Below are 27,792 nucleotides of genomic sequence, written 5' to 3' on the forward strand. Positions count from 1 at the left end.
GTAGAGCCCAGCCTACAAAGCAGCCCTTTCTTTCGGGAGAACCGATCTCCGTTGCCTGAGAATTAATTGTAACTCTGGACAATCTCTAGGCCCGTCCTTCACAATGTACCTCTGCCTTTGTTTCTCTGCTTCTGTTGGCCTTTCTCCCTCGTTGCTGCTTTAGGACTTAGAGGCTGGTTTTGCCATTCACAGGAAACAGAACCTTCAGTTCGGTCCCTAAACCCGTTGATTTAGGGGCAGAAGCTGCAGTAGGCAAAGTTTGGAAAGGGAGGGACCTCAGCAAGGCATAGTACCATAGAGCCCAGCCTACAAAGCAGCCATTTCTTTCAGGAGAACCGATCTCTGTTGCCTGAGAATTAATTGTAACTCTGGACAATCTCTAGGCCCGTCCTTCACAATGTACCTCTGCCTTTGTTTCTCTGCTTCTGTTGGCCTTTCTCCCTCGTTGCTGCTTTAGGACTTAGAGGCTGGTTTTGCCGTTCACAGGAAACGGAACCTTCTGTTCGACCCCTAATCCCGTTGATTTAGGGGCAGAAGCTGCGGTAGGCGAAGTTTGGAAAGGGAGGGACCTCAGCAAGGCACAATACCATAGAGCAGGGGTAGGGAACCTTTAACACTCAAAGAGCCATTTGGACCCGATTTCCATGAGAAAATAAAACACTTGGAGCCGCAAATAATTTTTGACATTTAAAATAAAGATAACACTGTATATATTGGGGTTTTTTACCTTTTACTCCGCTCATTCTGAGAAGCGCATGGATGCGTCCGCCCTGCAGCCTGCAGGGTGGGCAAGGATAGGGCCAGCGGCTCGGCCTCACCGACCGCCAGGAAAGCGCCCGCCCCGCTCGAACGGGGCAGGCGAGAGGGGAAGCCCGCGGCACGGCCCAGTCAACTGCGGGCAGTTGGTGCACCCGCCCTGCTGGCTGCAGGGGGCGAGCAAAGAATGAGGGCTCGAGCGGCTTCGGCGGCATGGGGAAAAAAAGAACGCAGTGCAAGGGCAGAAGAGCCGCATGCGGCTCTCGAGCCGCAGGTTCCCTACCCCTGCCATAGAGCCCAGCCTACAAAGCAGCCCTTTCTTTCGGGAGAACCGATCTCTGTTGCCTGAGAATTAATTGTAACTCTGGACAATCTCTAGGCCCGTCCTTCACAATGCCTTTGTTTCTCTGCTTCTGTTGGCCTTTCTCCCTCATTGCTGCTTTAGGACTTAGAGGCTGGTTTTGCCGTTCACAGGAAACAGAATCTTCTGTTCAGCCCCTAAACCCGTTGATGAGATCGGGCCGGAGTTAAAAAAGCAGCCCACCCCCCCAGCCTTCCTTTCCTGCTCGTGTCCGGCAGCCATGCAGTCTCCGAAGAAAGGCTTGATCTGCAACTTAAACCACATCCACCTGCAGCACGTCTCTCTGGGCCTCCACCTCTCTCGCCACCCCGAGCTTCAAGAAGATTCCAACACGTCGGCCCCGAGACGGCAGACCGATTGCCCGGACTGCCGGGGCCTCGGCGGCGGCGGCCCCGAGCAGCTGGACCCCAATTCCAACAACCCGTCGACGCCTTGCCGCTGCTGCAGCTCTCACCCGCTCCAGTCGGATGTCAAGCTGGGCTTGCAGATCGAGGCTGTCTTGCCGAACCGCCCGGTCGCGAAGGATGAGGAAGAGGATGACGAGGAGGCCAGAACCCCTCTGGAGGCCTTCTCCTCCTCCATTAGCAGCTGCTCGGACCTCAGTTTAGAGGACACCCCAGTCTCGGTATACTACAAAGAGTTCCCGACTGAGGAGACCCCGAGTCCTGATCGCCCCCCAAACATTGTCCCGCTGGAGGAAGCTCGTAGTGTCATCCTGCCGGCCGGCTGCGATGAGAGGGGTTCGAATCTCAACATCCGACTCAGCGAGCGTCCCGTGACCCGCGTCCAGGATAGCCCTGACAGTCTGGGCAGCAGCAGTTCTTTGGGGTCTCCGTCGGCTTCTCCCTGCACAGAAAGCCCCATTGAGTCACCTCCTACTGTCGCCTCGATAACGCCGCCCCCTGTTCGTCCCTGCAGGGTGCCGCTGGCCGTGCCGGCCCCCTGCGTCGGCGCCGAGCTAGATTCGAATTGCAATGCCCTCCCTGCTCAGCCGGCCAAACCTGAACATTTGTTTGCTCTCCCGTCGGGGCAACCAGATGTCAACTTCAACCAGGCCGCCCCACCAAGGCCTAGTCGGATCAGGGGTCCTCCTCCGCCCATTCCCCCCAGAACCAAGAGGGGCCTGCTGGGGTCAAAGCCAGGTCAAGTCGGGAAGCTGGCCCCAGCAGTGGTCCCGCCGCCCCTGTCGGAGTCGCCGGCAGGCCTCGGCGACCCGCAAAGCGAGAACGGCAGGAAGAACGTCACGTCTTTCCACGAGATAGCGCAGAAACGGAAGAAGGTGACGTCTGGACCACCCTTTTTGCAGCCGGGGAAAGACCAAAGCGACTGGCTGATAATTTTTTCTCCGGACACGGAGCTGCCCCCGTGTAACGAACTCACTTGTGGCAGCGCGCCAAGCCAGGAGACAACTGGCCCCTCGACCTCGCTGGATGAGCCGGCTAACCCCGCCGGCTGCGGGCAACGGGAGGTGACCACCTTCAAAGAACTGCGTTACCGTAAGCAGAAGGCCCAGCCGGCCACCACGGGTGGGGCCCAACTGCTGGATTTAGCCAAAGGTGTCCCCGACGGCAGCAGTCCCCAAGAAGTTGACTGGGAGTTGCCACCAAACGGGCATTTTTGGGCTCCGAAGGAAACGCAACCCCGGAGAAAGAAGACGCGCCCGGGGCTTCAGACCATTGCAGAGCGGGGCTGTGAAGAGGACGAAGGAATGGAGCACAACGTTCCCCACCGAGGTTTAGAGGATACAGCCCGTTGGAGGGACCCTCGGACGCCGGGGAAGGCCGAGGGAGGAGACCGGTACCAGGCGGAGGGTAAGACGTAACTTCTCAACCTAGCTATGCCACTCATGTTTGGCGAGTAGTGGGTGGGCGGGCCTTGAACTGGGCGAGGAGAGCAGATGGCACAGCGGTAGAGGCACCCCCCTGAATTATTGGTCCCCTCTGCATATTTGGGGCCCAGGGTGATGTTTGTGGGAGTTTTTCTCCAAGGCCTGGCCAATATGGTACCCTTTTCAGGATAAAGATGACAGGAAATGTGTGAATCGTTGTTGTTCTAGAGCCGTGGTGGCGAACCTTTGGCACTCCAGATGTTATGGACTACAATTCCCATCAGCCCCTGCCAGCATGGCCAATTGTGAGGGGCTGATGCGAATTGTAGTCCATAACATCTGGAGTGCCAAAGGTTCGCCTTCATTGTTCTAGAGTGCTCCGCTTGGATCCGAGAGCCCAGGACCCAGAGGCGTACCGGGTGAAAATGGCGCCCGGGACAACACCTGCTCCGGGCACACACACCCTCCCCGTGCCCCACTTAGCTTAGCCGGCAGCAGCTGTCCCAGGCAGCCTGGTAGGGACGGGCTTATCCTGTCCCCATCAGGCTGCCCGGGACCGCCGCCACCGGCTAAGCTAAGTGGGGTACGGGGGGGGAACCTGGCGCCCCCCAGCCCAGCCCCACCAGGCTGCTCCTTCAACCGGCGGGGCCGGGTCAAGGGGCGCCCCACAGCAGATTTCCAGCCCGGCTGTTCAGTGGGCGCAGGGGGGGAGAAAGAGGTGGCGTGGGGCCGATCTTGCGACCTCCATGTGACTGGCCAGCCTGCGCCCGGGGCCGTGTGCCTCCATGTGTCCCCGTGGCCGGTACGCCCCTGCTAGGACCAAAGCGGAGCATTTTGAACAAGGGCTGTCCAGGAAAGGGCAAATGAATCCGCAAATGTCCTGTCATCTTTATGCTGAAAAGGCTATAGAGGCGGGCAATCCCAACAGGAGAGCTGACAAGAGTTATCAGAAACTTGTGCCCGCGCACTTCCTGAAGGATTGAGCCCCCGGGGGTCAGATTTCGAGGACAACTTGTGCTTCCACCTTTAACCACCATCCCTAAGAGCTTCATTGTATAGCAAGGAGGACGATATTTTTACAGGTCCCAGCTTCTGTGCTTTTTGTCGCAGGCTTTACCTGTGGATATCAGCCGGAGAACTGGTTGTTGTGGGTTTTCCGGGCTGTGCGGCCGTGGTCTGGTAGATATTGTTTCTTGTTTATTTATTTATTATTTATATTTGTATACCGCCCTCTCCAAAGGCTCAGGGCGGTGTCCATCAACATTAAAACAATTTAAAACATCAATACATAATTTACAATAAAATAATATATACAATACTAACTACAGGTGGCTGTACTATACTATAAAATACTAAACAACCCCTCCTTCCCCCTTTATGTACCCACGGGAGGCCAGGTGTTCTTATGGCGGAGTTGACATCATCCCGGCTGGCCAAACGCCTGGCAGAACAGGTCCATTTTGCAGGCCCTCACCTTCGCGGCGAGAACTTTGTAAAGTCCCGCGGGTGTCCTGATCTCACCTGGAAGCCCTGTTCCCACACACCAGGTAGGAATTGGCAAACCATAAAGGCCCTGGCCCTTGTAGAGGCCAGCCGGATCGCCTTGGGACCAGGGATCACCAGTAGGTCCGCCTCCGACGAGCGGAGGGGCCTAGAAGGGCAATATAGGGAGAGACGGTCCCTCAGATAAGCAGGGCCACGGCCGCGAATGGCTTTGAAGGTCAATACCAAAACTTTAAACGTGACCCGGTACTCGATTGGCAGCCAGGGCAGTTGGTATAGGACCGGCGTAATCTGGTCCCTAGCTGTTGCCCCAGAGAGGAGCCTGGGGGCTCCTTGTTTAGGAACAAGATCTACCAGATCACGGCCACGCAGCCCGGAAAACCCACAACGACCAGATAAATCCGGCCGTGAAAGCCTTCGACAGTGTTTATTGCCCCAAAAATTCTCATGTGCTCATTCCCGAACCTACTGTTGAAAGCAGAGGAACAAACCAGGCTGTGCCCCTTCTCCGATTTGTTCTCCGCCTTCCTTGATAGAATCGGCATCTTGGGAAGTCACCTTATGTTCCGGGAGAGGGATCGGATGCTAGACTGGAGTCAAGAACGGGTGAGGGTAGCGGGGAACTGAACGTCGGCTGTCAGCGCTCGCTCGAGCAGACGCTGCGCTGTAAAATGGCTGACTTTGTTACACAGACGGAGGAGGTTTGGTGCAGACAACGGGGTCATCCGGGGACGCCTTCCAGAATTCGTAAGTTGTCAACAACCTGGAAGGGGGAAGCACCCTGTTCCTTTAAGAGAGGCTTCATCAGATGTTATTTCTCGGGTGATGTTGTTTGCCTCCGGGCCATGAAAAGCTTTAGCGACCCGAATCCACAGGTTAAGCTTTCGTTATCCGGGTTTTCGGCAGCTGTAGGGTTGAGGCACGGTGGGGCGCATCGATTGTCCCCGCAAGGACACCGGACTCAGTCGCGGGATTCAGAGGCGATACAAACGAATCGGCTGCTTCGTAAGTCCAAATGAGGACTCTTTCCCGATTAGATACATCTCAGACCATTAATGAGAGGGTTTTAATTGATGGATTAAATTTGCATATCTGAGAGCCAGCGTGTTGTGGTGGTGACGAGCAGGTGGATTCTAATCTGGAGAACCGGGTTTGATTCCCCACTCCTCCACCTGAAGGGCGGAGGCTTACCTGGTGAACCAGATGTGTTCCTTCACTCCTGCAGGGTGACCTTGGGCCAGTCACGGTTCTCTCAGAACTCTCTCAGCTCCCCCTACCTCACAAGGTGTCTGTTGTGGGAAAGAGCTTGTGAGCCACCTTGAGTCTCTTTACAGGAGAGAAAGGTGGGGTATAAATCCAAACTCCTCCTCCTCCTCCTCCTCTTCCTCTTCTTCTTCTTCTTCTTCTTCTTCTTCTTCTTCTTCTTCTTCTTCTTCTTCTTCTTCATCATCATCATCAATTTGTATTTTGATAAGCCAAAGCAGCAGTGGAGCAGCAGTGGCGTAGGAGGTTAAGAGCTCGTGTATCTAATCTGGAGGAACCGGGTTTGATTCCCCGCTCTGTCGCCTGAGCTGTGGAGGCTTATCTGGGGAATTCAGATTAGCCTGTGCACTCCCACGCACGCCAGCCGGGTGACCTTGGGCTAGTCACAGCTTCTCGGAGCTCTCTCAGCCCCACCCACCTCACAGGGTGTTTGTTGTGAGGGGGGAAGGGCAAGGAGATTGTCAGCCCCTTTGAGTCTCCCGCAGGAGAGAAAGGGGGGATATAAATCCAAACTACTCCTCCTCCTCCTCCCCCAAAGGACTGTTGACAGACAGTGCATTTCTATGCTAGGACTAACTCCATCTGAGAAGAGGGATTCCCCTTGTGTTTTAGAAAAGGGAAGATGCAGGTCAAATTTGAACCCAAGCCTTGGAACCTCTCTGGGTGACCTCGGGCCAGGCGCTTGCTCTCAGCCTAGCCTAGCCTACCTCACAGTATAGTTGTGAAGACACAATGGAGGAGAGGAGAATGATGTAAACCTTCTTGGGTCCCGCTGGAGAGAAAGGCGGGGTAGAAAGGAATTTAAAAAATAGACACCTGTGGGTTTTGTCCATGTTTGTACTCAAACTCTTGTTGAAAAGTCTGCTACCCAATTATCTACAGCCTTAATTGGTTTAGAAACTTTTAGAAGAAGAGTTTGGATTTAAATTCCACCTTTCTCTCCTGTAAGGAGACTCAAGGTGGCTTGCAAACTCATTTCCCTTCCTTTCCCCACAACAGACACCTTGTGACGTCGGTGGGGCTGAGAGAGTTCTGAGAGAACTGGGAGTAGCCCAGTGGTGGGATCCAAAAATTTTAGGAACAGGTTCCCATGGTGGTGGGATTCAAACTGTGGCGTAGCGCCAATGGGGCTGGGCGGGGCACGACAAGGGCGGGGCATTCCTGGGCGGGGCTGTAGCTTAGGGAGGACGCGGCCATGCATGTGTGCGCCGGTCGCTTGGGCTGGAAGCTTGAATGCACCAGAGGCGCCCAGGCTGCCATAGCATGCCTTGATTGCCCCTCCTGCTAGACTGCTTCAAGTTCTGCGCGCCACTGCTGAGAGGAGGGGCATAGCTAAGGCAAAAATCACGTGGCAAAATCACCAATTAGTAACCCCCTCTCGGCACACACAAATAATTGTAACCTACTCTCGGGAACCTGTGAGAACCTGCTGGATCCCACCTCTGGACTAGCCCAAGGTCACCCACTTGAGCTGTGGAGGCTTATCTGGTGAACCAGTAACTCAGTGCCTAGAGCACCAACAAAAGCATCATTTAAAAAACGCTACATTATCCCCCCTCCCACTTTCTCATCTCAGAGCCCGACAGAATTAAACGAGGAACTATCGAGAACCCAAACTAGCTCCGAACTAGAGCCGGCGTGGTGTAGCGATTGAGAGCCAGTGCACTCTAATCTGTAGAACCGGGTTTGATTCCCCGCTCTGCCACTTGAGCTGTGGAGGCTTACCTGGTGAACCAGGTTAGCTTGCGCACTCCCACACATGCCAGCTGGGTGACCTCGGGTTCGTCACAGCTCTTCGGAGCTCTCTCAGCCCCACCCACCTCACAGGGTGTTTGTTGTGGGGGGACGGGAAGAGGGAATGGAGATTGTAAGCCCCTTTGAGTCTCCTTACAGGAGAGAAAGGGGAGTATAAATCCAAACTCTTCTTCTTCTTGTCTAAGGTTTCTCTCCAAGGAATCTCCCAAAGCAGAATTGGCAACCCTTATTGGTTTGTTGGTTAGTACTTATACTCCTCCGTTCCCCCCGGCTTACGGTGTCTTTGCGGTTTCCATTCCTAGCACCTCCCATTCAAGAATCCCAAGATTTTTTTTTTGCCGTAGGGAGTTGTTGGCAGCGAAAGCACCGCATCGGGTCCTGCCTCTTCCCCCAGCCCTCGACAAACACCTTGACGGGCGAAACCTGGGAAAATAAAGGAGGGATTTGCTCTGATGGGCTCACTCGGTTGCCAATCAGAGTTTGGAGTGAGTTTTGTTTCCCTCCCTCCTCGTGGTTTACACAAGGAAGTAGGAAGCGGAGGGCCAGGAAACTGGATCTGCATGCATCCCCCCCCCCCAATCACCTGCCAGAGGGGGGTAGCCAGCTACGTCAGGAGCTTTCAAACAGCTGTCATTCCTGGCTTAGGAGCGAGAGGCATGTTTTAGGGGACAGAACTTCGGCCCCTGGTAAGAGTAGCTTTTCCTGATTTCTGATCCTCTTGGAACAGTGGGGTGGATTCTTACACTGACAGCAAATCTGATCTCTTCCCCCTGGGACTCTTCAGTTTGGAGAGGAGACGGCTGAGGGGGGATATGATTGAAGTCCATAAAATTTTGCATGGGGTAGAAAAGGTTGACAGAAAGAATTTTTTCTCTCTTTCTCACAATACTAGAACCAGGGGGCATCCATTGAAAATGCTGGGGGGAAGAATGAGGACTAATAAAAGGAAAAAACTTCTTCACGCAATGTGTGATTGGTGTTTGGAATATGCTGCCACAGGAGGTGGTGATGGCCACTCACCTGGATAGTTTTAAAAAGGGCTTGGACAGATTTATGGAGGAGAAGTTGATCTATGGCTACCAATCTTGATCCTCTTTGATCTGAGGTTGCAAATGCCTTAGCAGTCCAGGTGCTCGGGAGCAGCAGCCGCAGAAGGCCATTGCTTTCACATCCTGCACGTGAGCTCCCCAAGGCACCTGGTGGGCCACTGTGAGTAGCAGAGAGCTGGACTAGGTGGACTCTGGTCTGATCCAGCTGGCCTGTTCTTATGTTCTTGTGTTCTTATCCAATGCCTGATCCTCCGGGGAGATCTAGGGCTGTAAAGGCAGGCTCTGGTGGTGGAAAGTTGTGCCAAGCGACAGGGTATTTGTGGCAAACCCCGAGGGCTTTCTGAGCAAGAGGCCAACAGCGGTGGTTTGCCATAACCTCGGACTTCCTCGCCCTTCCAAGCAGAAACGGGCACTCACCTCACTTAGCTTTTGAGATATTTTTATTCAGTTACAAATTCGATTTTTACCCTGCCCTTTCCTGACAAGCCAGGCTCGAGGTGGCTCACAACACAATCAAACAGTTCTTTTTACTGGTTGTGGTGGGTTTTCCGGGCCGGGTGGCCGTGGTCTGGTGGATCTTGTCCCTAACATTTTGCCTGCGTCTGTGGCTGGCGTCTTCAGAGGATCTGATGGCAGTACAGCAAGTGGAGTGTATATACCTGTGGAATGTCCAGGGTGGGAGAAAGAACCATTTGCATTGGTTAAAAGTGTTAAGGGTGCAACTTGCAAGTGTAATTTGCATGTGTTAAGTGGAAGCCACCCACCTATCTATCCACATCTATCCACATCTATCTATCTATCTATCTATCTATCTATCTATCTATCTATCTATCTATCTATCTATCTATCTATCTATCTATCTATCTATCTATCTATCTATCTATCTATCTATCTATCTATCTATCTATCTATCTATCTATCCATCCACATCTATCTATCCACATCTATCTATCTATCTATCTATCTATCTATCTATCTATCTATCTATCTATCTATCTATCTATCTATCTATCTATCTATCTATCTATCTATCTATCTATCTATCTATCTATCTATCTATCTATCTATCTATCTATCTATCTATCTATCTATCCAGTCTTATATACCTCCCTACCCCCGAAGGGCTCTGGGCGGTGAACCACATAAGATCACAAATACATAATAAGCTCTTAATAATTTAAATTAAAATGCAGCAAATAACGTATGAACATTTTAGCATGAGAAAGGGACTGTCTGCCAGTGGGTGGACACAGTGTGTAACACACTTCTGTCTGTGATACACCTCTGGAGATGCCAGCCACAGATGCAGGCGAAACGTTAGGAACAAGATCTACCAGACCACGGCCACACAGCCCGGAAAACCCACCACAACCAATTGAATCTGGCCGTGAAAGCCTTCAACAATATATTTTTTAAAAAAATTAAAGTGCTTTATTTAGAGTTAAACATAATACATATAAATTGGAATATTTCATTACATACAATGAAAGCTAATAAGCAAAGGAAGAAAACGATATGCATGAAGGTAAAACACACCTGACACTTCTATCTAATTTCTAATCACTCCTACCGTGTTTCCCCGAATATAAGACAGTGTCTTATATTAATTTTTGCTCCCAAAGATGCGCTATGTCTTATTTTCAGGAGATGTCTTATTTTTCTGTGCTCTGTTCGTCAGGCATGCTTCCAAACAAAAGCTTTGCTATGTCTTACTTTCGGGGGATGCCTTATATTTCGCACTTCAGCAAAACCTCTACTACGTCTTATTTTTCGGGGATGTCTTATATTAGGGGAAACAGGGTATTAAGAGCTTGTTATAGAGCTCTTGTTATTTTGATATTGACACCCATCATCTTAAATTTTTTAACATCATACTGAGGACTAATTTCCTTTTTAGTTACAGTATCCCAATTCTCAAATTTATATAGAAGAAAATAAAACAATAGCTTCCATTCCAATATCATTCCCTTATAAATACAAGATCGAAAAAATACATCGAACTGCAAATTATTAAGAATTTTATCATATGTATGTTCATATAACTCTTCAGAAAGAATCCTTCAAGGGGTTTCCATGGATCTTCTTTTTCCTGCTTTTCTCTTCCTGTAATGATAAAGATAGCCTATCTAGTTTCATAAGAACATAAGAACAAGCCAGCTGGATCAGACCAGAGTCCATCTAGTCCAGCTCTCTGCTACTCGCAGTGGCCCACCAGGTGCCTTTGGGAGCTCACCTGCAGGATGTGAAAGCAATGGCCTTCTGCGGCTGTTGCTCCCGAGCACCTGGACTGTTAAGGCATTTGCAATCTCAGATCAAAGAGGATCAAGATTGGGAGCCATAAATCGACTTCTCCTCCATCAATCTGTCCAAGCCCCTTTTAAAGCTATCCAGGTGAGTGGCCATCACCACCTCCTGTGGCAGCATATTCCAAACACCAATCACACGTTGTGTGAAGAAGTGTTTCCTTTTATTAGTCCTATTATTAGTCCATATATGGGCATATTATTATTAGTCCATATATGGCCATATTCTTTCTACCCATTCCTCCAGACTTGGGGTTCTATTCTGTTTCCAAAGTTTTGCAATTAAAATTCTTGTAGTGACTTTTAAGTGCACTATTAAATAATTACGTTTCTTTGTTTTTCTTTACTTTATTTAGCCTAATAAGTACAACTTGGGACACATCAAACCTAATGTCTAGGATCTGTTCTGTTTTTCCATGGATCCGGAAACATTTAAAATGACATCTAACACTAGGGTGTTGTAGGTTTTCCGGGCTGCGTGGCCGTGTTCCAGTAGCATTTTCTCCTGACGTTTCGCCAGCCTGCATCTGTGGCTGGCATCTTCAGAGGAACCCCAAATACTCCGAGCAGGCCTGCCTTTGACTTTCCTCTAATCGCAAGTTCTGAGCTTAGTTTGAAACCAGGGCTCGTCCTTCGAGGCCACCAGTGCCCAATGGATGCCCGATCCTTGGGATGGACAGAGAGACCTTTCAAATAGGCTGACTAGCCGTCCCGCTTTTGGCGGGACAATCCCGCCTTCGCATAATTTGTTCCTTGCATTGTCCTGATTTTTGGGAGGCTGCCGCACTGCCTTCTGGGGCGCAAGGCAGTGCGGTAACCTCCCTGCGGCGTCGCGACGCGAGGCCAGGGAAAAGAGCAGCGCCCAGAAGGCTGTCGCGGCTCCCTCGCGACTCTTGCGACGCATGCGTGTGCAGCCGCCCACCCCCGTCCCGGGTTTACAAGGTGACCATCTGGTCACCTTATTTAAAAGGGAGAGAGGCTCTGAGCGAGTCTAGGACACGCTGCAGGGCCGTCCTCTGAAATTAGACCGTGGCGGGGTTCGTCCAGTGGCCATGTTTCACCTCGAAGGCTGGGCCACTGTTCTGTTCCCCCAAGCAATTGGCCAGAACAAAGTGTAAGACCCACAGACAAATAAGCAGCAGTTCCAAAAAGGTTTTATAATATTGAAAGTTTAGGATTCTGACTCCTCCCATGAAATCTATCTAATAAAGAATACTTGCGATGCTGGAAACAGTTGGAGATTGTTTGAAGAACTTGCAGACACCAGCTCTTTCGTTAACTGCTTCTAAGGATGTCTGCGCTGCTTGTGCCGCTTCTGAGATCTCCTGGTGTCCTCTATTTGGACTCTGTTTCCTTGCAATTCTGTTGAAACTTGGTTGCTCAAATACCATGGATCTTTAACACCTAATAAGTCTGAGATATTGCTGTCTCCAGCCTTCCCCAGACACCTGAAAAAACTAAACAGACTGTAAAACAGGAACTGCTAACTAATAGGAATGCTATAGTGCTCTTGCCTCTAGAGCAGCGATGGCGACCCTTTTCGAGACCCGAGTGCCCAAATTGCAACCCCAAACCCACTTATTTATTGCAAAGTGCCAACACGGCAATTTAACCTGAATACTGAGGTTTTCTTTAAGAAAAAACGGTTGGCTCCGAGGTGTTCGTTACTCGGGAGTAAGCTCGGTGGTAGTCGGTGGCTCTGCTTTGAAGCAACCGTGCAACTCTTACAATAGGTGAATCACAACCCTAGGAAGGTTTACTCAGAAGCAAGCCCCATTGCCAGCAACCGAGCTTACTCCTGGGTAAAGGATCGCGCTTTAGTTCTTCGCATGAAAATCAGTGGGGTTTAACAGCGCTTAACAGGGTTATCTACGCTGCTTCCCCAAAACTAGGTCTTAGGTTTAATGCTAATAATTGAGCCCAGCAGCCCAGGCCAGCCTAGATGTGTGTGTGTGAGGCGGGGGGGACTCTGTTTGTGCGTGCCCACAGAGAGGGCTCTAAGTGCCACCTCTGGCACCCGTGCCATAGGTTCGCCGCCACTGTTCTAGAGGGCTCCTTAAAGGGACAGGGTCTAACTAAGGTTCTCTCCCACAGAATGCTGTATAAAAGGCAACTAAACCCATTCTAACTAAGGGTACAACTGAGGCTTAAGTAAAGAAAATAGCGAGTGGGGACATAACAGCCGCCATTTTGTGTGTCTCCAGTTCACGTTCTCTGTGTTTTTTTTCCGGTTTTGTTTTGATTGTCTCCTGTGAATTAACATTCTCTTTCCACCTTCCTTCCTTCCTCCCCCTGCCCAAATTCCTGCCTCCTCCTGGTCCCCCCCTCCCTCCCCCTGCTGTGTCCATGCATTGCTCCGGCTTCGCGTCCATCGCTCTGTCTGCTCTTGCGCTGGTCCGCCTGCTGCGTGCCCTGTCACCCGTGCCATCTGCAGCTGGTACCGTGCCCACTTGCGCTTCACGCCCCCCGAACCAGCCCTTCCAGCCGCTTCTGTTCCGATTCTCGGTGGTGGACGGCACGGCGCCTGAGCCCCTGCACCCATCTCTCTGCCCCAGCTTGGAGAGCGTGGAGCTGGCCTCCCCGAGCCCCTCAGGGTCGCCCTTCTGCCCCCGGCTGAAGGCCTTGTCCTGCGAGGAGGTCTGCCTGCTGGCCGGCGAGCAGGGCCAGGTTTTCGGCAGGCTGTCCCCCAACGAGCTGCTCCCCATCCGCCTCTCCCCCATCGGGGCCTACTCCCCGCCGGCCAGGAGCGCCCTGCCTTTCCTGGACAGCCCTGACCTCGCCGTGCTGCTCTCCCCGCTCTTCCCCCGCAGCCGAACTTTCCCCACCTTAGCTTTCCCGACCCGCCAGGTCCCCGAGCTGCTGTTTGGAGCCTGTTGCCCCCTCAACAGCCAGCCTGGAGCAGGCCGGGGGAGGATGTCCCAAGAAAGCACGGGCGCCAGCAAGCCGGGACGCCCCGCACCAAGTAAGCTGCCCCTTCCCGAATCCTCTCCTTCTTCCCTTCTCCCTCAGTCTGTCGTTCCCAGACTGGGTGCTACAAGCAGGGCTTTTTATTTCCCCCTCAGAGCCAGTGTGGCGCAGTGGTTAAGAGCAGGTGCACTCTAATGTGGAGAACCAGGTTTGATCCCCCGCTCTGCCGCTTGAGCTGCGGAGGCTTATCTGGTGAACTAGATTAGTTTGTGCGCTCCAACATATGCCAGCTAGGTGACCTTGGGCTAGTCACAGTTCTTTGGAGCTCTCTCAGCCCCACCCGCCTCACAGGGTGTTTGTTGTGACGGGGGAAGGGAAAGGAGTTTGTAAGCCCCTTTGTGTCTCCTTGCAGAAGAGAAGGGGGATATAAATCCAACTCTTCTTCTTTATGGGGTGGCACTCATTGGGGCTGAGTTCTGGCATCTTTGGGGGGGGGGGGGCTAACCCAAATCCTGAGGAGGAAATTGGTATCACCTTATATATGAGTACCAGCAACATATTTTTGAATGCAAAAAACCTGACCACAAGGAACAAATAGAAGAAGAAGAAGAAGAGTTTGGATTTATATCCTCCCTTTCTCTCCTGCAGGAGACTCAAAGGGGCTGACAATCTCCTTGCCCTTCCCCCCCTCACAACAAACACCCTGTGAGGTGGGTGGGGCTGAGAGAGCTCCCCCCCCCCCCCACAACCATTCTCCCCCCCCCCCCCCCATCCCGCCCCCCCCCCCGCCCCCACCCCCCCCCCCCCCCCCCCCCCCCCACCCCCCCCCCCCCCCACCCCCCCCCCCCCCCACCCCCCCCCCCCCCCACCCCCCCCCCCCCCCACCCCCCCCCCCCCCCACCCCCCCCCCCCCCCACCCCCCCCCCCCCCCACCCCCCCCCCCCCCCACCCCCCCCCCCCCCCACCCCCCCCCCCCCCCACCCCCCCCCCCCCCCACCCCCCCCCCCCCCCACCCCCCCCCCCCCCCACCCCCCCCCCCCCCCACCCCCCCCCCCCCCCACCCCCCCCCCCCCCCACCCCCCCCCCCCCCCACCCCCCCCCCCCCCCACCCCCCCCCCCCCCCACCCCCCCCCCCCCCCACCCCCCCCCCCCCCCACCCCCCCCCCCCCCCACCCCCCCCCCCCCCCACCCCCCCCCCCCCCCACCCCCCCCCCCCCCCACCCCCCCCCCCCCCCACCCCCCCCCCCCCCCACCCCCCCCCCCCCCCACCCCCCCCCCCCCCCACCCCCCCCCCCCCCCACCCCCCCCCCCCCCCACCCCCCCCCCCCCCCACCCCCCCCCCCCCCCACCCCCCCCCCCCCCCACCCCCCCCCCCCCCCACCCCCCCCCCCCCCCACCCCCCCCCCCCCCCACCCCCCCCCCCCCCCACCCCCCCCCCCCCCCACCCCCCCCCCCCCCCACCCCCCCCCCCCCCCACCCCCCCCCCCCCCCACCCCCCCCCCCCCCCACCCCCCCCCCCCCCCACCCCCCCCCCCCCCCACCCCCCCCCCCCCCCACCCCCCCCCCCCCCCACCCCCCCCCCCCCCCACCCCCCCCCCCCCCCACCCCCCCCCCCCCCCACCCCCCCCCCCCCCCACCCCCCCCCCCCCCCACCCCCCCCCCCCCCCACCCCCCCCCCCCCCCACCCCCCCCCCCCCCCACCCCCCCCCCCCCCCACCCCCCCCCCCCCCCACCCCCCCCCCCCCCCACCCCCCCCCCCCCCCACCCCCCCCCCCCCCCACCCCCCCCCCCCCCCACCCCCCCCCCCCCCCACCCCCCCCCCCCCCCACCCCCCCCCCCCCCCACCCCCCCCCCCCCCCACCCCCCCCCCCCCCCACCCCCCCCCCCCCCCACCCCCCCCCCCCCCCACCCCCCCCCCCCCCCACCCCCCCCCCCCCCCACCCCCCCCCCCCCCCACCCCCCCCCCCCCCCACCCCCCCCCCCCCCCACCCCCCCCCCCCCCCACCCCCCCCCCCCCCCACCCCCCCCCCCCCCCACCCCCCCCCCCCCCCACCCCCCCCCCCCCCCACCCCCCCCCCCCCCCACCCCCCCCCCCCCCCACCCCCCCCCCCCCCCACCCCCCCCCCCCCCCACCCCCCCCCCCCCCCACCCCCCCCCCCCCCCACCCCCCCCCCCCCCCACCCCCCCCCCCCCCCACCCCCCCCCCCCCCCACCCCCCCCCCCCCCCACCCCCCCCCCCCCCCACCCCCCCCCCCCCCCACCCCCCCCCCCCCCCACCCCCCCCCCCCCCCACCCCCCCCCCCCCCCACCCCCCCCCCCCCCCACCCCCCCCCCCCCCCACCCCCCCCCCCCCCCACCCCCCCCCCCCCCCACCCCCCCCCCCCCCCACCCCCCCCCCCCCCCACCCCCCCCCCCCCCCACCCCCCCCCCCCCCCACCCCCCCCCCCCCCCACCCCCCCCCCCCCCCACCCCCCCCCCCCCCCACCCCCCCCCCCCCCCACCCCCCCCCCCCCCCACCCCCCCCCCCCCCCACCCCCCCCCCCCCCCACCCCCCCCCCCCCCCACCCCCCCCCCCCCCCACCCCCCCCCCCCCCCACCCCCCCCCCCCCCCACCCCCCCCCCCCCCCACCCCCCCCCCCCCCCACCCCCCCCCCCCCCCACCCCCCCCCCCCCCCACCCCCCCCCCCCCCCACCCCCCCCCCCCCCCACCCCCCCCCCCCCCCACCCCCCCCCCCCCCCACCCCCCCCCCCCCCCACCCCCCCCCCCCCCCACCCCCCCCCCCCCCCACCCCCCCCCCCCCCCACCCCCCCCCCCCCCCACCCCCCCCCCCCCCCACCCCCCCCCCCCCCCACCCCCCCCCCCCCCCACCCCCCCCCCCCCCCACCCCCCCCCCCCCCCACCCCCCCCCCCCCCCACCCCCCCCCCCCCCCACCCCCCCCCCCCCCCACCCCCCCCCCCCCCCACCCCCCCCCCCCCCCACCCCCCCCCCCCCCCACCCCCCCCCCCCCCCACCCCCCCCCCCCCCCACCCCCCCCCCCCCCCACCCCCCCCCCCCCCCACCCCCCCCCCCCCCCACCCCCCCCCCCCCCCACCCCCCCCCCCCCCCACCCCCCCCCCCCCCCACCCCCCCCCCCCCCCACCCCCCCCCCCCCCCACCCCCCCCCCCCCCCACCCCCCCCCCCCCCCACCCCCCCCCCCCCCCACCCCCCCCCCCCCCCACCCCCCCCCCCCCCCACCCCCCCCCCCCCCCACCCCCCCCCCCCCCCACCCCCCCCCCCCCCCACCCCCCCCCCCCCCCACCCCCCCCCCCCCCCACCCCCCCCCCCCCCCACCCCCCCCCCCCCCCACCCCCCCCCCCCCCCACCCCCCCCCCCCCCCACCCCCCCCCCCCCCCACCCCCCCCCCCCCCCACCCCCCCCCCCCCCCACCCCCCCCCCCCCCCACCCCCCCCCCCCCCCACCCCCCCCCCCCCCCACCCCCCCCCCCCCCCACCCCCCCCCCCCCCCACCCCCCCCCCCCCCCACCCCCCCCCCCCCCCACCCCCCCCCCCCCCCACCCCCCCCCCCCCCCACCCCCCCCCCCCCCCACCCCCCCCCCCCCCCACCCCCCCCCCCCCCCACCCCCCCCCCCCCCCACCCCCCCCCCCCCCCACCCCCCCCCCCCCCCACCCCCCCCCCCCCCCACCCCCCCCCCCCCCCACCCCCCCCCCCCCCCACCCCCCCCCCCCCCCACCCCCCCCCCCCCCCACCCCCCCCCCCCCCCACCCCCCCCCCCCCCCACCCCCCCCCCCCCCCACCCCCCCCCCCCCCCACCCCCCCCCCCCCCCACCCCCCCCCCCCCCCACCCCCCCCCCCCCCCACCCCCCCCCCCCCCCACCCCCCCCCCCCCCCACCCCCCCCCCCCCCCACCCCCCCCCCCCCCCACCCCCCCCCCCCCCCACCCCCCCCCCCCCCCACCCCCCCCCCCCCCCACCCCCCCCCCCCCCCACCCCCCCCCCCCCCCACCCCCCCCCCCCCCCACCCCCCCCCCCCCCCACCCCCCCCCCCCCCCACCCCCCCCCCCCCCCACCCCCCCCCCCCCCCACCCCCCCCCCCCCCCACCCCCCCCCCCCCCCACCCCCCCCCCCCCCCACCCCCCCCCCCCCCCACCCCCCCCCCCCCCCACCCCCCCCCCCCCCCACCCCCCCCCCCCCCCACCCCCCCCCCCCCCCACCCCCCCCCCCCCCCACCCCCCCCCCCCCCCACCCCCCCCCCCCCCCACCCCCCCCCCCCCCCACCCCCCCCCCCCCCCACCCCCCCCCCCCCCCACCCCCCCCCCCCCCCACCCCCCCCCCCCCCCACCCCCCCCCCCCCCCACCCCCCCCCCCCCCCACCCCCCCCCCCCCCCACCCCCCCCCCCCCCCACCCCCCCCCCCCCCCACCCCCCCCCCCCCCCACCCCCCCCCCCCCCCACCCCCCCCCCCCCCCACCCCCCCCCCCCCCCACCCCCCCCCCCCCCCACCCCCCCCCCCCCCCACCCCCCCCCCCCCCCACCCCCCCCCCCCCCCACCCCCCCCCCCCCCCACCCCCCCCCCCCCCCACCCCCCCCCCCCCCCACCCCCCCCCCCCCCCACCCCCCCCCCCCCCCACCCCCCCCCCCCCCCACCCCCCCCCCCCCCCACCCCCCCCCCCCCCCACCCCCCCCCCCCCCCACCCCCCCCCCCCCCCACCCCCCCCCCCCCCCACCCCCCCCCCCCCCCACCCCCCCCCCCCCCCACCCCCCCCCCCCCCCACCCCCCCCCCCCCCCACCCCCCCCCCCCCCCACCCCCCCCCCCCCCCACCCCCCCCCCCCCCCACCCCCCCCCCCCCCCACCCCCCCCCCCCCCCACCCCCCCCCCCCCCCACCCCCCCCCCCCCCCACCCCCCCCCCCCCCCACCCCCCCCCCCCCCCACCCCCCCCCCCCCCCACCCCCCCCCCCCCCCACCCCCCCCCCCCCCCACCCCCCCCCCCCCCCACCCCCCCCCCCCCCCACCCCCCCCCCCCCCCACCCCCCCCCCCCCCCACCCCCCCCCCCCCCCACCCCCCCCCCCCCCCACCCCCCCCCCCCCCCACCCCCCCCCCCCCCCACCCCCCCCCCCCCCCACCCCCCCCCCCCCCCACCCCCCCCCCCCCCCACCCCCCCCCCCCCCCACCCCCCCCCCCCCCCACCCCCCCCCCCCCCCACCCCCCCCCCCCCCCACCCCCCCCCCCCCCCACCCCCCCCCCCCCCCACCCCCCCCCCCCCCCACCCCCCCCCCCCCCCACCCCCCCCCCCCCCCACCCCCCCCCCCCCCCACCCCCCCCCCCCCCCACCCCCCCCCCCCCCCACCCCCCCCCCCCCCCACCCCCCCCCCCCCCCACCCCCCCCCCCCCCCACCCCCCCCCCCCCCCACCCCCCCCCCCCCCCACCCCCCCCCCCCCCCACCCCCCCCCCCCCCCACCCCCCCCCCCCCCCACCCCCCCCCCCCCCCACCCCCCCCCCCCCCCACCCCCCCCCCCCCCCACCCCCCCCCCCCCCCACCCCCCCCCCCCCCCACCCCCCCCCCCCCCCACCCCCCCCCCCCCCCACCCCCCCCCCCCCCCACCCCCCCCCCCCCCCACCCCCCCCCCCCCCCACCCCCCCCCCCCCCCACCCCCCCCCCCCCCCACCCCCCCCCCCCCCCACCCCCCCCCCCCCCCACCCCCCCCCCCCCCCACCCCCCCCCCCCCCCACCCCCCCCCCCCCCCACCCCCCCCCCCCCCCACCCCCCCCCCCCCCCACCCCCCCCCCCCCCCACCCCCCCCCCCCCCCACCCCCCCCCCCCCCCACCCCCCCCCCCCCCCACCCCCCCCCCCCCCCACCCCCCCCCCCCCCCACCCCCCCCCCCCCCCACCCCCCCCCCCCCCCACCCCCCCCCCCCCCCACCCCCCCCCCCCCCCACCCCCCCCCCCCCCCACCCCCCCCCCCCCCCACCCCCCCCCCCCCCCACCCCCCCCCCCCCCCACCCCCCCCCCCCCCCACCCCCCCCCCCCCCCACCCCCCCCCCCCCCCACCCCCCCCCCCCCCCACCCCCCCCCCCCCCCACCCCCCCCCCCCCCCACCCCCCCCCCCCCCCACCCCCCCCCCCCCCCACCCCCCCCCCCCCCCACCCCCCCCCCCCCCCACCCCCCCCCCCCCCCACCCCCCCCCCCCCCCACCCCCCCCCCCCCCCACCCCCCCCCCCCCCCACCCCCCCCCCCCCCCACCCCCCCCCCCCCCCACCCCCCCCCCCCCCCACCCCCCCCCCCCCCCACCCCCCCCCCCCCCCACCCCCCCCCCCCCCCACCCCCCCCCCCCCCCACCCCCCCCCCCCCCCACCCCCCCCCCCCCCCACCCCCCCCCCCCCCCACCCCCCCCCCCCCCCACCCCCCCCCCCCCCCACCCCCCCCCCCCCCCACCCCCCCCCCCCCCCACCCCCCCCCCCCCCCACCCCCCCCCCCCCCCACCCCCCCCCCCCCCCACCCCCCCCCCCCCCCACCCCCCCCCCCCCCCACCCCCCCCCCCCCCCACCCCCCCCCCCCCCCACCCCCCCCCCCCCCCACCCCCCCCCCCCCCCACCCCCCCCCCCCCCCACCCCCCCCCCCCCCCACCCCCCCCCCCCCCCACCCCCCCCCCCCCCCACCCCCCCCCCCCCCCACCCCCCCCCCCCCCCACCCCCCCCCCCCCCCACCCCCCCCCCCCCCCACCCCCCCCCCCCCCCACCCCCCCCCCCCCCCACCCCCCCCCCCCCCCACCCCCCCCCCCCCCCACCCCCCCCCCCCCCCACCCCCCCCCCCCCCCACCCCCCCCCCCCCCCACCCCCCCCCCCCCCCACCCCCCCCCCCCCCCACCCCCCCCCCCCCCCACCCCCCCCCCCCCCCACCCCCCCCCCCCCCCACCCCCCCCCCCCCCCACCCCCCCCCCCCCCCACCCCCCCCCCCCCCCACCCCCCCCCCCCCCCACCCCCCCCCCCCCCCACCCCCCCCCCCCCCCACCCCCCCCCCCCCCCACCCCCCCCCCCCCCCACCCCCCCCCCCCCCCACCCCCCCCCCCCCCCACCCCCCCCCCCCCCCACCCCCCCCCCCCCCCACCCCCCCCCCCCCCCACCCCCCCCCCCCCCCACCCCCCCCCCCCCCCACCCCCCCCCCCCCCCACCCCCCCCCCCCCCCACCCCCCCCCCCCCCCACCCCCCCCCCCCCCCACCCCCCCCCCCCCCCACCCCCCCCCCCCCCCACCCCCCCCCCCCCCCACCCCCCCCCCCCCCCACCCCCCCCCCCCCCCACCCCCCCCCCCCCCCACCCCCCCCCCCCCCCACCCCCCCCCCCCCCCACCCCCCCCCCCCCCCACCCCCCCCCCCCCCCACCCCCCCCCCCCCCCACCCCCCCCCCCCCCCACCCCCCCCCCCCCCCACCCCCCCCCCCCCCCACCCCCCCCCCCCCCCACCCCCCCCCCCCCCCACCCCCCCCCCCCCCCACCCCCCCCCCCCCCCACCCCCCCCCCCCCCCACCCCCCCCCCCCCCCACCCCCCCCCCCCCCCACCCCCCCCCCCCCCCACCCCCCCCCCCCCCCACCCCCCCCCCCCCCCACCCCCCCCCCCCCCCACCCCCCCCCCCCCCCACCCCCCCCCCCCCCCACCCCCCCCCCCCCCCACCCCCCCCCCCCCCCACCCCCCCCCCCCCCCACCCCCCCCCCCCCCCACCCCCCCCCCCCCCCACCCCCCCCCCCCCCCACCCCCCCCCCCCCCCACCCCCCCCCCCCCCCACCCCCCCCCCCCCCCACCCCCCCCCCCCCCCACCCCCCCCCCCCCCCACCCCCCCCCCCCCCCACCCCCCCCCCCCCCCACCCCCCCCCCCCCCCACCCCCCCCCCCCCCCACCCCCCCCCCCCCCCACCCCCCCCCCCCCCCACCCCCCCCCCCCCCCACCCCCCCCCCCCCCCACCCCCCCCCCCCCCCACCCCCCCCCCCCCCCACCCCCCCCCCCCCCCACCCCCCCCCCCCCCCACCCCCCCCCCCCCCCACCCCCCCCCCCCCCCACCCCCCCCCCCCCCCACCCCCCCCCCCCCCCACCCCCCCCCCCCCCCACCCCCCCCCCCCCCCACCCCCCCCCCCCCCCACCCCCCCCCCCCCCCACCCCCCCCCCCCCCCACCCCCCCCCCCCCCCACCCCCCCCCCCCCCCACCCCCCCCCCCCCCCACCCCCCCCCCCCCCCACCCCCCCCCCCCCCCACCCCCCCCCCCCCCCACCCCCCCCCCCCCCCACCCCCCCCCCCCCCCACCCCCCCCCCCCCCCACCCCCCCCCCCCCCCACCCCCCCCCCCCCCCACCCCCCCCCCCCCCCACCCCCCCCCCCCCCCACCCCCCCCCCCCCCCACCCCCCCCCCCCCCCACCCCCCCCCCCCCCCACCCCCCCCCCCCCCCACCCCCCCCCCCCCCCACCCCCCCCCCCCCCCACCCCCCCCCCCCCCCACCCCCCCCCCCCCCCACCCCCCCCCCCCCCCACCCCCCCCCCCCCCCACCCCCCCCCCCCCCCACCCCCCCCCCCCCCCACCCCCCCCCCCCCCCACCCCCCCCCCCCCCCACCCCCCCCCCCCCCCACCCCCCCCCCCCCCCACCCCCCCCCCCCCCCACCCCCCCCCCCCCCCACCCCCCCCCCCCCCCACCCCCCCCCCCCCCCACCCCCCCCCCCCCCCACCCCCCCCCCCCCCCACCCCCCCCCCCCCCCACCCCCCCCCCCCCCCACCCCCCCCCCCCCCCACCCCCCCCCCCCCCCACCCCCCCCCCCCCCCACCCCCCCCCCCCCCCACCCCCCCCCCCCCCCACCCCCCCCCCCCCCCACCCCCCCCCCCCCCCACCCCCCCCCCCCCCCACCCCCCCCCCCCCCCACCCCCCCCCCCCCCCACCCCCCCCCCCCCCCACCCCCCCCCCCCCCCACCCCCCCCCCCCCCCACCCCCCCCCCCCCCCACCCCCCCCCCCCCCCACCCCCCCCCCCCCCCACCCCCCCCCCCCCCCACCCCCCCCCCCCCCCACCCCCCCCCCCCCCCACCCCCCCCCCCCCCCACCCCCCCCCCCCCCCACCCCCCCCCCCCCCCACCCCCCCCCCCCCCCACCCCCCCCCCCCCCCACCCCCCCCCCCCCCCACCCCCCCCCCCCCCCACCCCCCCCCCCCCCCACCCCCCCCCCCCCCCACCCCCCCCCCCCCCCACCCCCCCCCCCCCCCACCCCCCCCCCCCCCCACCCCCCCCCCCCCCCACCCCCCCCCCCCCCCACCCCCCCCCCCCCCCACCCCCCCCCCCCCCCACCCCCCCCCCCCCCCACCCCCCCCCCCCCCCACCCCCCCCCCCCCCCACCCCCCCCCCCCCCCACCCCCCCCCCCCCCCACCCCCCCCCCCCCCCACCCCCCCCCCCCCCCACCCCCCCCCCCCCCCACCCCCCCCCCCCCCCACCCCCCCCCCCCCCCACCCCCCCCCCCCCCCACCCCCCCCCCCCCCCACCCCCCCCCCCCCCCACCCCCCCCCCCCCCCACCCCCCCCCCCCCCCACCCCCCCCCCCCCCCACCCCCCCCCCCCCCCACCCCCCCCCCCCCCCACCCCCCCCCCCCCCCACCCCCCCCCCCCCCCACCCCCCCCCCCCCCCACCCCCCCCCCCCCCCACCCCCCCCCCCCCCCACCCCCCCCCCCCCCCACCCCCCCCCCCCCCCACCCCCCCCCCCCCCCACCCCCCCCCCCCCCCACCCCCCCCCCCCCCCACCCCCCCCCCCCCCCACCCCCCCCCCCCCCCACCCCCCCCCCCCCCCACCCCCCCCCCCCCCCACCCCCCCCCCCCCCCACCCCCCCCCCCCCCCACCCCCCCCCCCCCCCACCCCCCCCCCCCCCCACCCCCCCCCCCCCCCACCCCCCCCCCCCCCCACCCCCCCCCCCCCCCACCCCCCCCCCCCCCCACCCCCCCCCCCCCCCACCCCCCCCCCCCCCCACCCCCCCCCCCCCCCACCCCCCCCCCCCCCCACCCCCCCCCCCCCCCACCCCCCCCCCCCCCCACCCCCCCCCCCCCCCACCCCCCCCCCCCCCCACCCCCCCCCCCCCCCACCCCCCCCCCCCCCCACCCCCCCCCCCCCCCACCCCCCCCCCCCCCCACCCCCCCCCCCCCCCACCCCCCCCCCCCCCCACCCCCCCCCCCCCCCACCCCCCCCCCCCCCCACCCCCCCCCCCCCCCACCCCCCCCCCCCCCCACCCCCCCCCCCCCCCACCCCCCCCCCCCCCCACCCCCCCCCCCCCCCACCCCCCCCCCCCCCCACCCCCCCCCCCCCCCACCCCCCCCCCCCCCCACCCCCCCCCCCCCCCACCCCCCCCCCCCCCCACCCCCCCCCCCCCCCACCCCCCCCCCCCCCCACCCCCCCCCCCCCCCACCCCCCCCCCCCCCCACCCCCCCCCCCCCCCACCCCCCCCCCCCCCCACCCCCCCCCCCCCCCACCCCCCCCCCCCCCCACCCCCCCCCCCCCCCACCCCCCCCCCCCCCCACCCCCCCCCCCCCCCACCCCCCCCCCCCCCCACCCCCCCCCCCCCCCACCCCCCCCCCCCCCCACCCCCCCCCCCCCCCACCCCCCCCCCCCCCCACCCCCCCCCCCCCCCACCCCCCCCCCCCCCCATCCCCCCCCCCCCCCACCCCCCCCCCCCCCCACCCCCCCCCCCCCCCACCCCCGCCCCCCCCCACCCCCCCCCCCCCCCATTCCCCGTGGAGCATCGTGGAGGCCTCTGTCAAACCTGGTAGGTGGTATCAGGTGGGCTTCCGTGAGAGGAGGCTGCGTTGGTGCAGATTTGGTTTTTGGGCTGTCTGGATCAGGGGTTTCCAACCCCTATGGTGCTCCAGAGGTTCATGGACTACAATTCCCATCAGCCCCTGCCAGCATGGGAATTGAAGTTCATGAAAATCTGGAGCACCATTGGTTGGCCACCCCTAGTCTTGATCCTGTGTAGGTTTTCCAATCTCTATGTAGTAGCTGAAGATCTTGGATTTACCGCTGATCTGGGTTACAGAGGTCTGTTCCAGCGTGGTGTCGTGGTTAAGAGCAGGTGGATTCTAATCTGGAGAACCGGGCTTGATTCCCCACTCCTCCACCTGAGTGGCAGAGGCCAGGGGGCATTCGTTGAGAATGCCAGGGGGAAGAATTAGGACTAATAAAAGGAAATACTTCTTCACGCAACATGTGATTGGTGTTTGGAATTTGCTGCTACAGGAGGTGGTGATGGCCACTAACCTGGATAGCTTTAAAAAGGGCTTGAACAGATTTATGGAGAAGTCGATCTATGGCTACCAATCTTGATCCTCCTTGATCTCAGATTGCAAATGCCTTAGCAGACCAGGTGCTTGGGAGCAGCGGCAGCAGAAGGCCATTGCTTTCACCTCCTGCATGTGAGCTCCCAAAGGCACCTGGTGGGCCACTGCGAGTAGCAGAGTGCTGGACTAGATGGACTCTGGTCTGATCCAGCAGGCTAGTTCTTATGTTCTTAGTTCTTATGTTCTTATCTGGTGAACCAGATGTGTTTCTGCACTCCTACGTTCCTGCTGGGTGACCTTGGGCCAGTCACAGTTCTCTCAGAACTCTCTCAGCCCCACCTACCTCACAAGGTGTCTGTTGTGGGGAGAGGAACATAAGAACATAAGAACAAGCCAGCTGGATCAGACCAGAGTCCATCTAGTCCAGCTCTCTGCTACTCGCAGGAAGGGAAAGGAGCTTGTAAGCCACCTTGAGTCTCCTTGCAGGAGAGAAAGGGGGAATATAAATCCAAACTCCTCCTCCTCCTCCTCCTCCTCCTCCTCCTCCTCTTCTTAACTCTACCTCGCAGGGCCGTTGTATGGAGAAACTGGAAGGGAAAAGACAGGCACAGGGAATCCAGTTGCTAAGGAAATGGAGGGCGTAGTCAAAACACAAGCAGCCGGCCTCTTGGGGAGAATTCTGTTTCAAAGGCCTCTGCTCACGGATGACTCCTTTTTCCTGCATGGCCGCCAGTCTTACCCATTGCTTTTTCTGCCCAGGTTCCCACACCCGCTCCTTGAACGCTCTCTACTGGAGGGTGTCTCGGCTGGCACCGCTCCGGAGCAGCCAGCAACGTTTCCATGCCTTTATCCTAGGGCTACTGAAGTGAGTAGAAAGAGGTTCCTGGGCTGTGCATGTAGATAGTAAAGGGAAGAAAATGGGTGGGTGGGGGGCGGCTGAGGGGAATCTTCCCGAGGGCCACATTCTCAGCATAATGTCTTACTCTGTTTCCTACAGCATGAAGCAGTTAGAACTGTGGTTCTCCCACCTGCAGCAGAACACAGGTAAATATTGGGTTTCTTTGGGGGATACTTGCTTGTAGGGCAGAGGGCCCCTGGGGGGTCTGAGAAACAGCTGGGTTTTGAACCTTTGGGGTTGAATCATAGAGTTGGAAGAGACCCCAAGGGTCATCAAGTCCAGCCCCCTGTAATGCAGGAACACCCAATCAAAGCACTCCTGACAAATGGCCATCCAGCCTCTCTTTTAAAACCTCCAAAGGAGGAGACTTCACCACACTCCGAGGGAGTGCATTCCACTGCCGAACAGCCCTGACAGTCAGGAAGTTCTTCCTAATGTATAGGTGGGATCTCTTTTCCTTCACCTTGAACCCATGACTCCTGGGCCTGGTCTCTGGAGCAGCAGAAAACAAGCTTGCTCCCTCCCCAACATGACATCCCTTCAGATATCTAAACATGGCTATCATGTCACCTCTCAACGTTTTCTTTGCCAAACTAAACATCCCCAGCTCCCTAAGTCTCTCCTCATAGGGCATGGATTCCAGACCTTTGACCATTTTGGTCGCCCTCCTCTGAACCCGTTCCAGCTTGTCAATATCCTCCTTGAATTTTGGTGCCCAGAACTGGACACAATATTCCAGGTGAGGTCTGACCAATGCAGACTAGAGAGGTACAATTACATCCCTCGATCTGGACACTACACTCCTATCGATACAACCCAGAATTGCATTGGCTTTCTCGGCTGCCGCGTCACCCTTGGCCCAATCTGTAGCCAAGATAGCTGTTTATACCAGGGCCTCAATATGCCGAATTCTTACTGAAAAAAAAAATCTGTGAACTGGTTCTGGTGGGTTTTCCGGGCTGTGTGACCACGGCCCCCCAGCCCGGGAAACCCGCCAGAACCAGTTGAATCCTGCCGTGAAAGCCTTCGACAAATCTGTAAACTGTTCATGAAGGAATGGTGAGTTTTGTGACTGGCGTAAGTTAAGCAATGAATCACAGCAGGTTTTCTGCAATTCCACCCTGGGGAAAAATGGACCCAGTTCTGCCATTTTCACTGTGGGGTTGTTTTTTTTTGCATAATCCCATAAAGAAATCTTCTCCAGCCTACTGTCCAGCAGTGGCGTAGGAGGTTAAGAGCTCGTGTATCTAATCTGGAGGAAACCGGTTTGATTCCCCGCTCTGCCGCCTGAGCCGTGGAGGCTTATCTGGGGAATTCAGATTAGCCTGTACACTCCCACACACGCCAGCTGGGTGACCTTGGGCTAGTCACAGCTTCTCGGAGCTCTCTCAGCCCCACCCACCTCACAGGGTGTTTGTTGTGAGGGGGGAAGGGCAAGGAGATTGTCAGCCCCTTTGAGTCTCCTGCAGGAGAGAAAGGGGGGATATAAATCCAAACTCTTCTTCTTCTTCTTGGTACGCATCTTTGATTTCATAAGGGCTAGACGTTTACTTTTTAAAAACGGTCAAGATTCTCTAGTGGACAATCTAGCGGAGTGGGGGAGTTTCTTTGGAGGCTTTTAAACAGAGGCTTTGATTATGTGTTCCTGCATTGCAGGGGGTTGGACTTGATGACCCCTGGGGGTATCTTCAGTGGTGGGATTCAAATAATTTAACAACTGGTTCCAGTGGCGGGATTCAAATAAATTAACAATCGATTGTTTACAAGCACCATTTTGACAACCGGTTCTGCAGAAGCCATGCGAACCGGCTGAATCCCACCATTGGGTCTCTTCCAACTCTATAGGGCGATTCCGCACACGAGTAAAATAGGTTCGACCC

At 66.7% G+C, this 27,792-nt stretch overlaps 1 protein-coding gene across 1 annotated transcript in view; it reads left to right on the forward strand.

Annotated features, from left to right (window-relative positions):
- The first annotated feature begins 1,206 nt into the window (after positions 1 to 1,206).
- The window catches only part of RUSC1 (RUN and SH3 domain containing 1), a 33,831-nt gene continuing 7,245 nt past the window's right edge, over positions 1,207 to 27,792 (forward strand). The window contains exons 1-5 of the mRNA XM_048503689.1: positions 1,207 to 2,928; positions 13,253 to 13,780; positions 24,462 to 24,503; positions 25,774 to 25,879; positions 26,012 to 26,058. Coding sequence (XP_048359646.1) covers positions 1,338 to 2,928; positions 13,253 to 13,780; positions 24,462 to 24,503; positions 25,774 to 25,879; positions 26,012 to 26,058 — 2,314 coding nt within the window. The 5' untranslated portion in view covers positions 1,207 to 1,337. The remainder of the gene's footprint in view (positions 2,929 to 13,252; positions 13,781 to 24,461; positions 24,504 to 25,773; positions 25,880 to 26,011; positions 26,059 to 27,792) is intronic.

Source organism: Sphaerodactylus townsendi, linkage group LG01 (genome assembly GCF_021028975.2).
Source record: "Sphaerodactylus townsendi isolate TG3544 linkage group LG01, MPM_Stown_v2.3, whole genome shotgun sequence".
Taxonomy (NCBI): domain Eukaryota; kingdom Metazoa; phylum Chordata; class Lepidosauria; order Squamata; family Sphaerodactylidae; genus Sphaerodactylus; species Sphaerodactylus townsendi.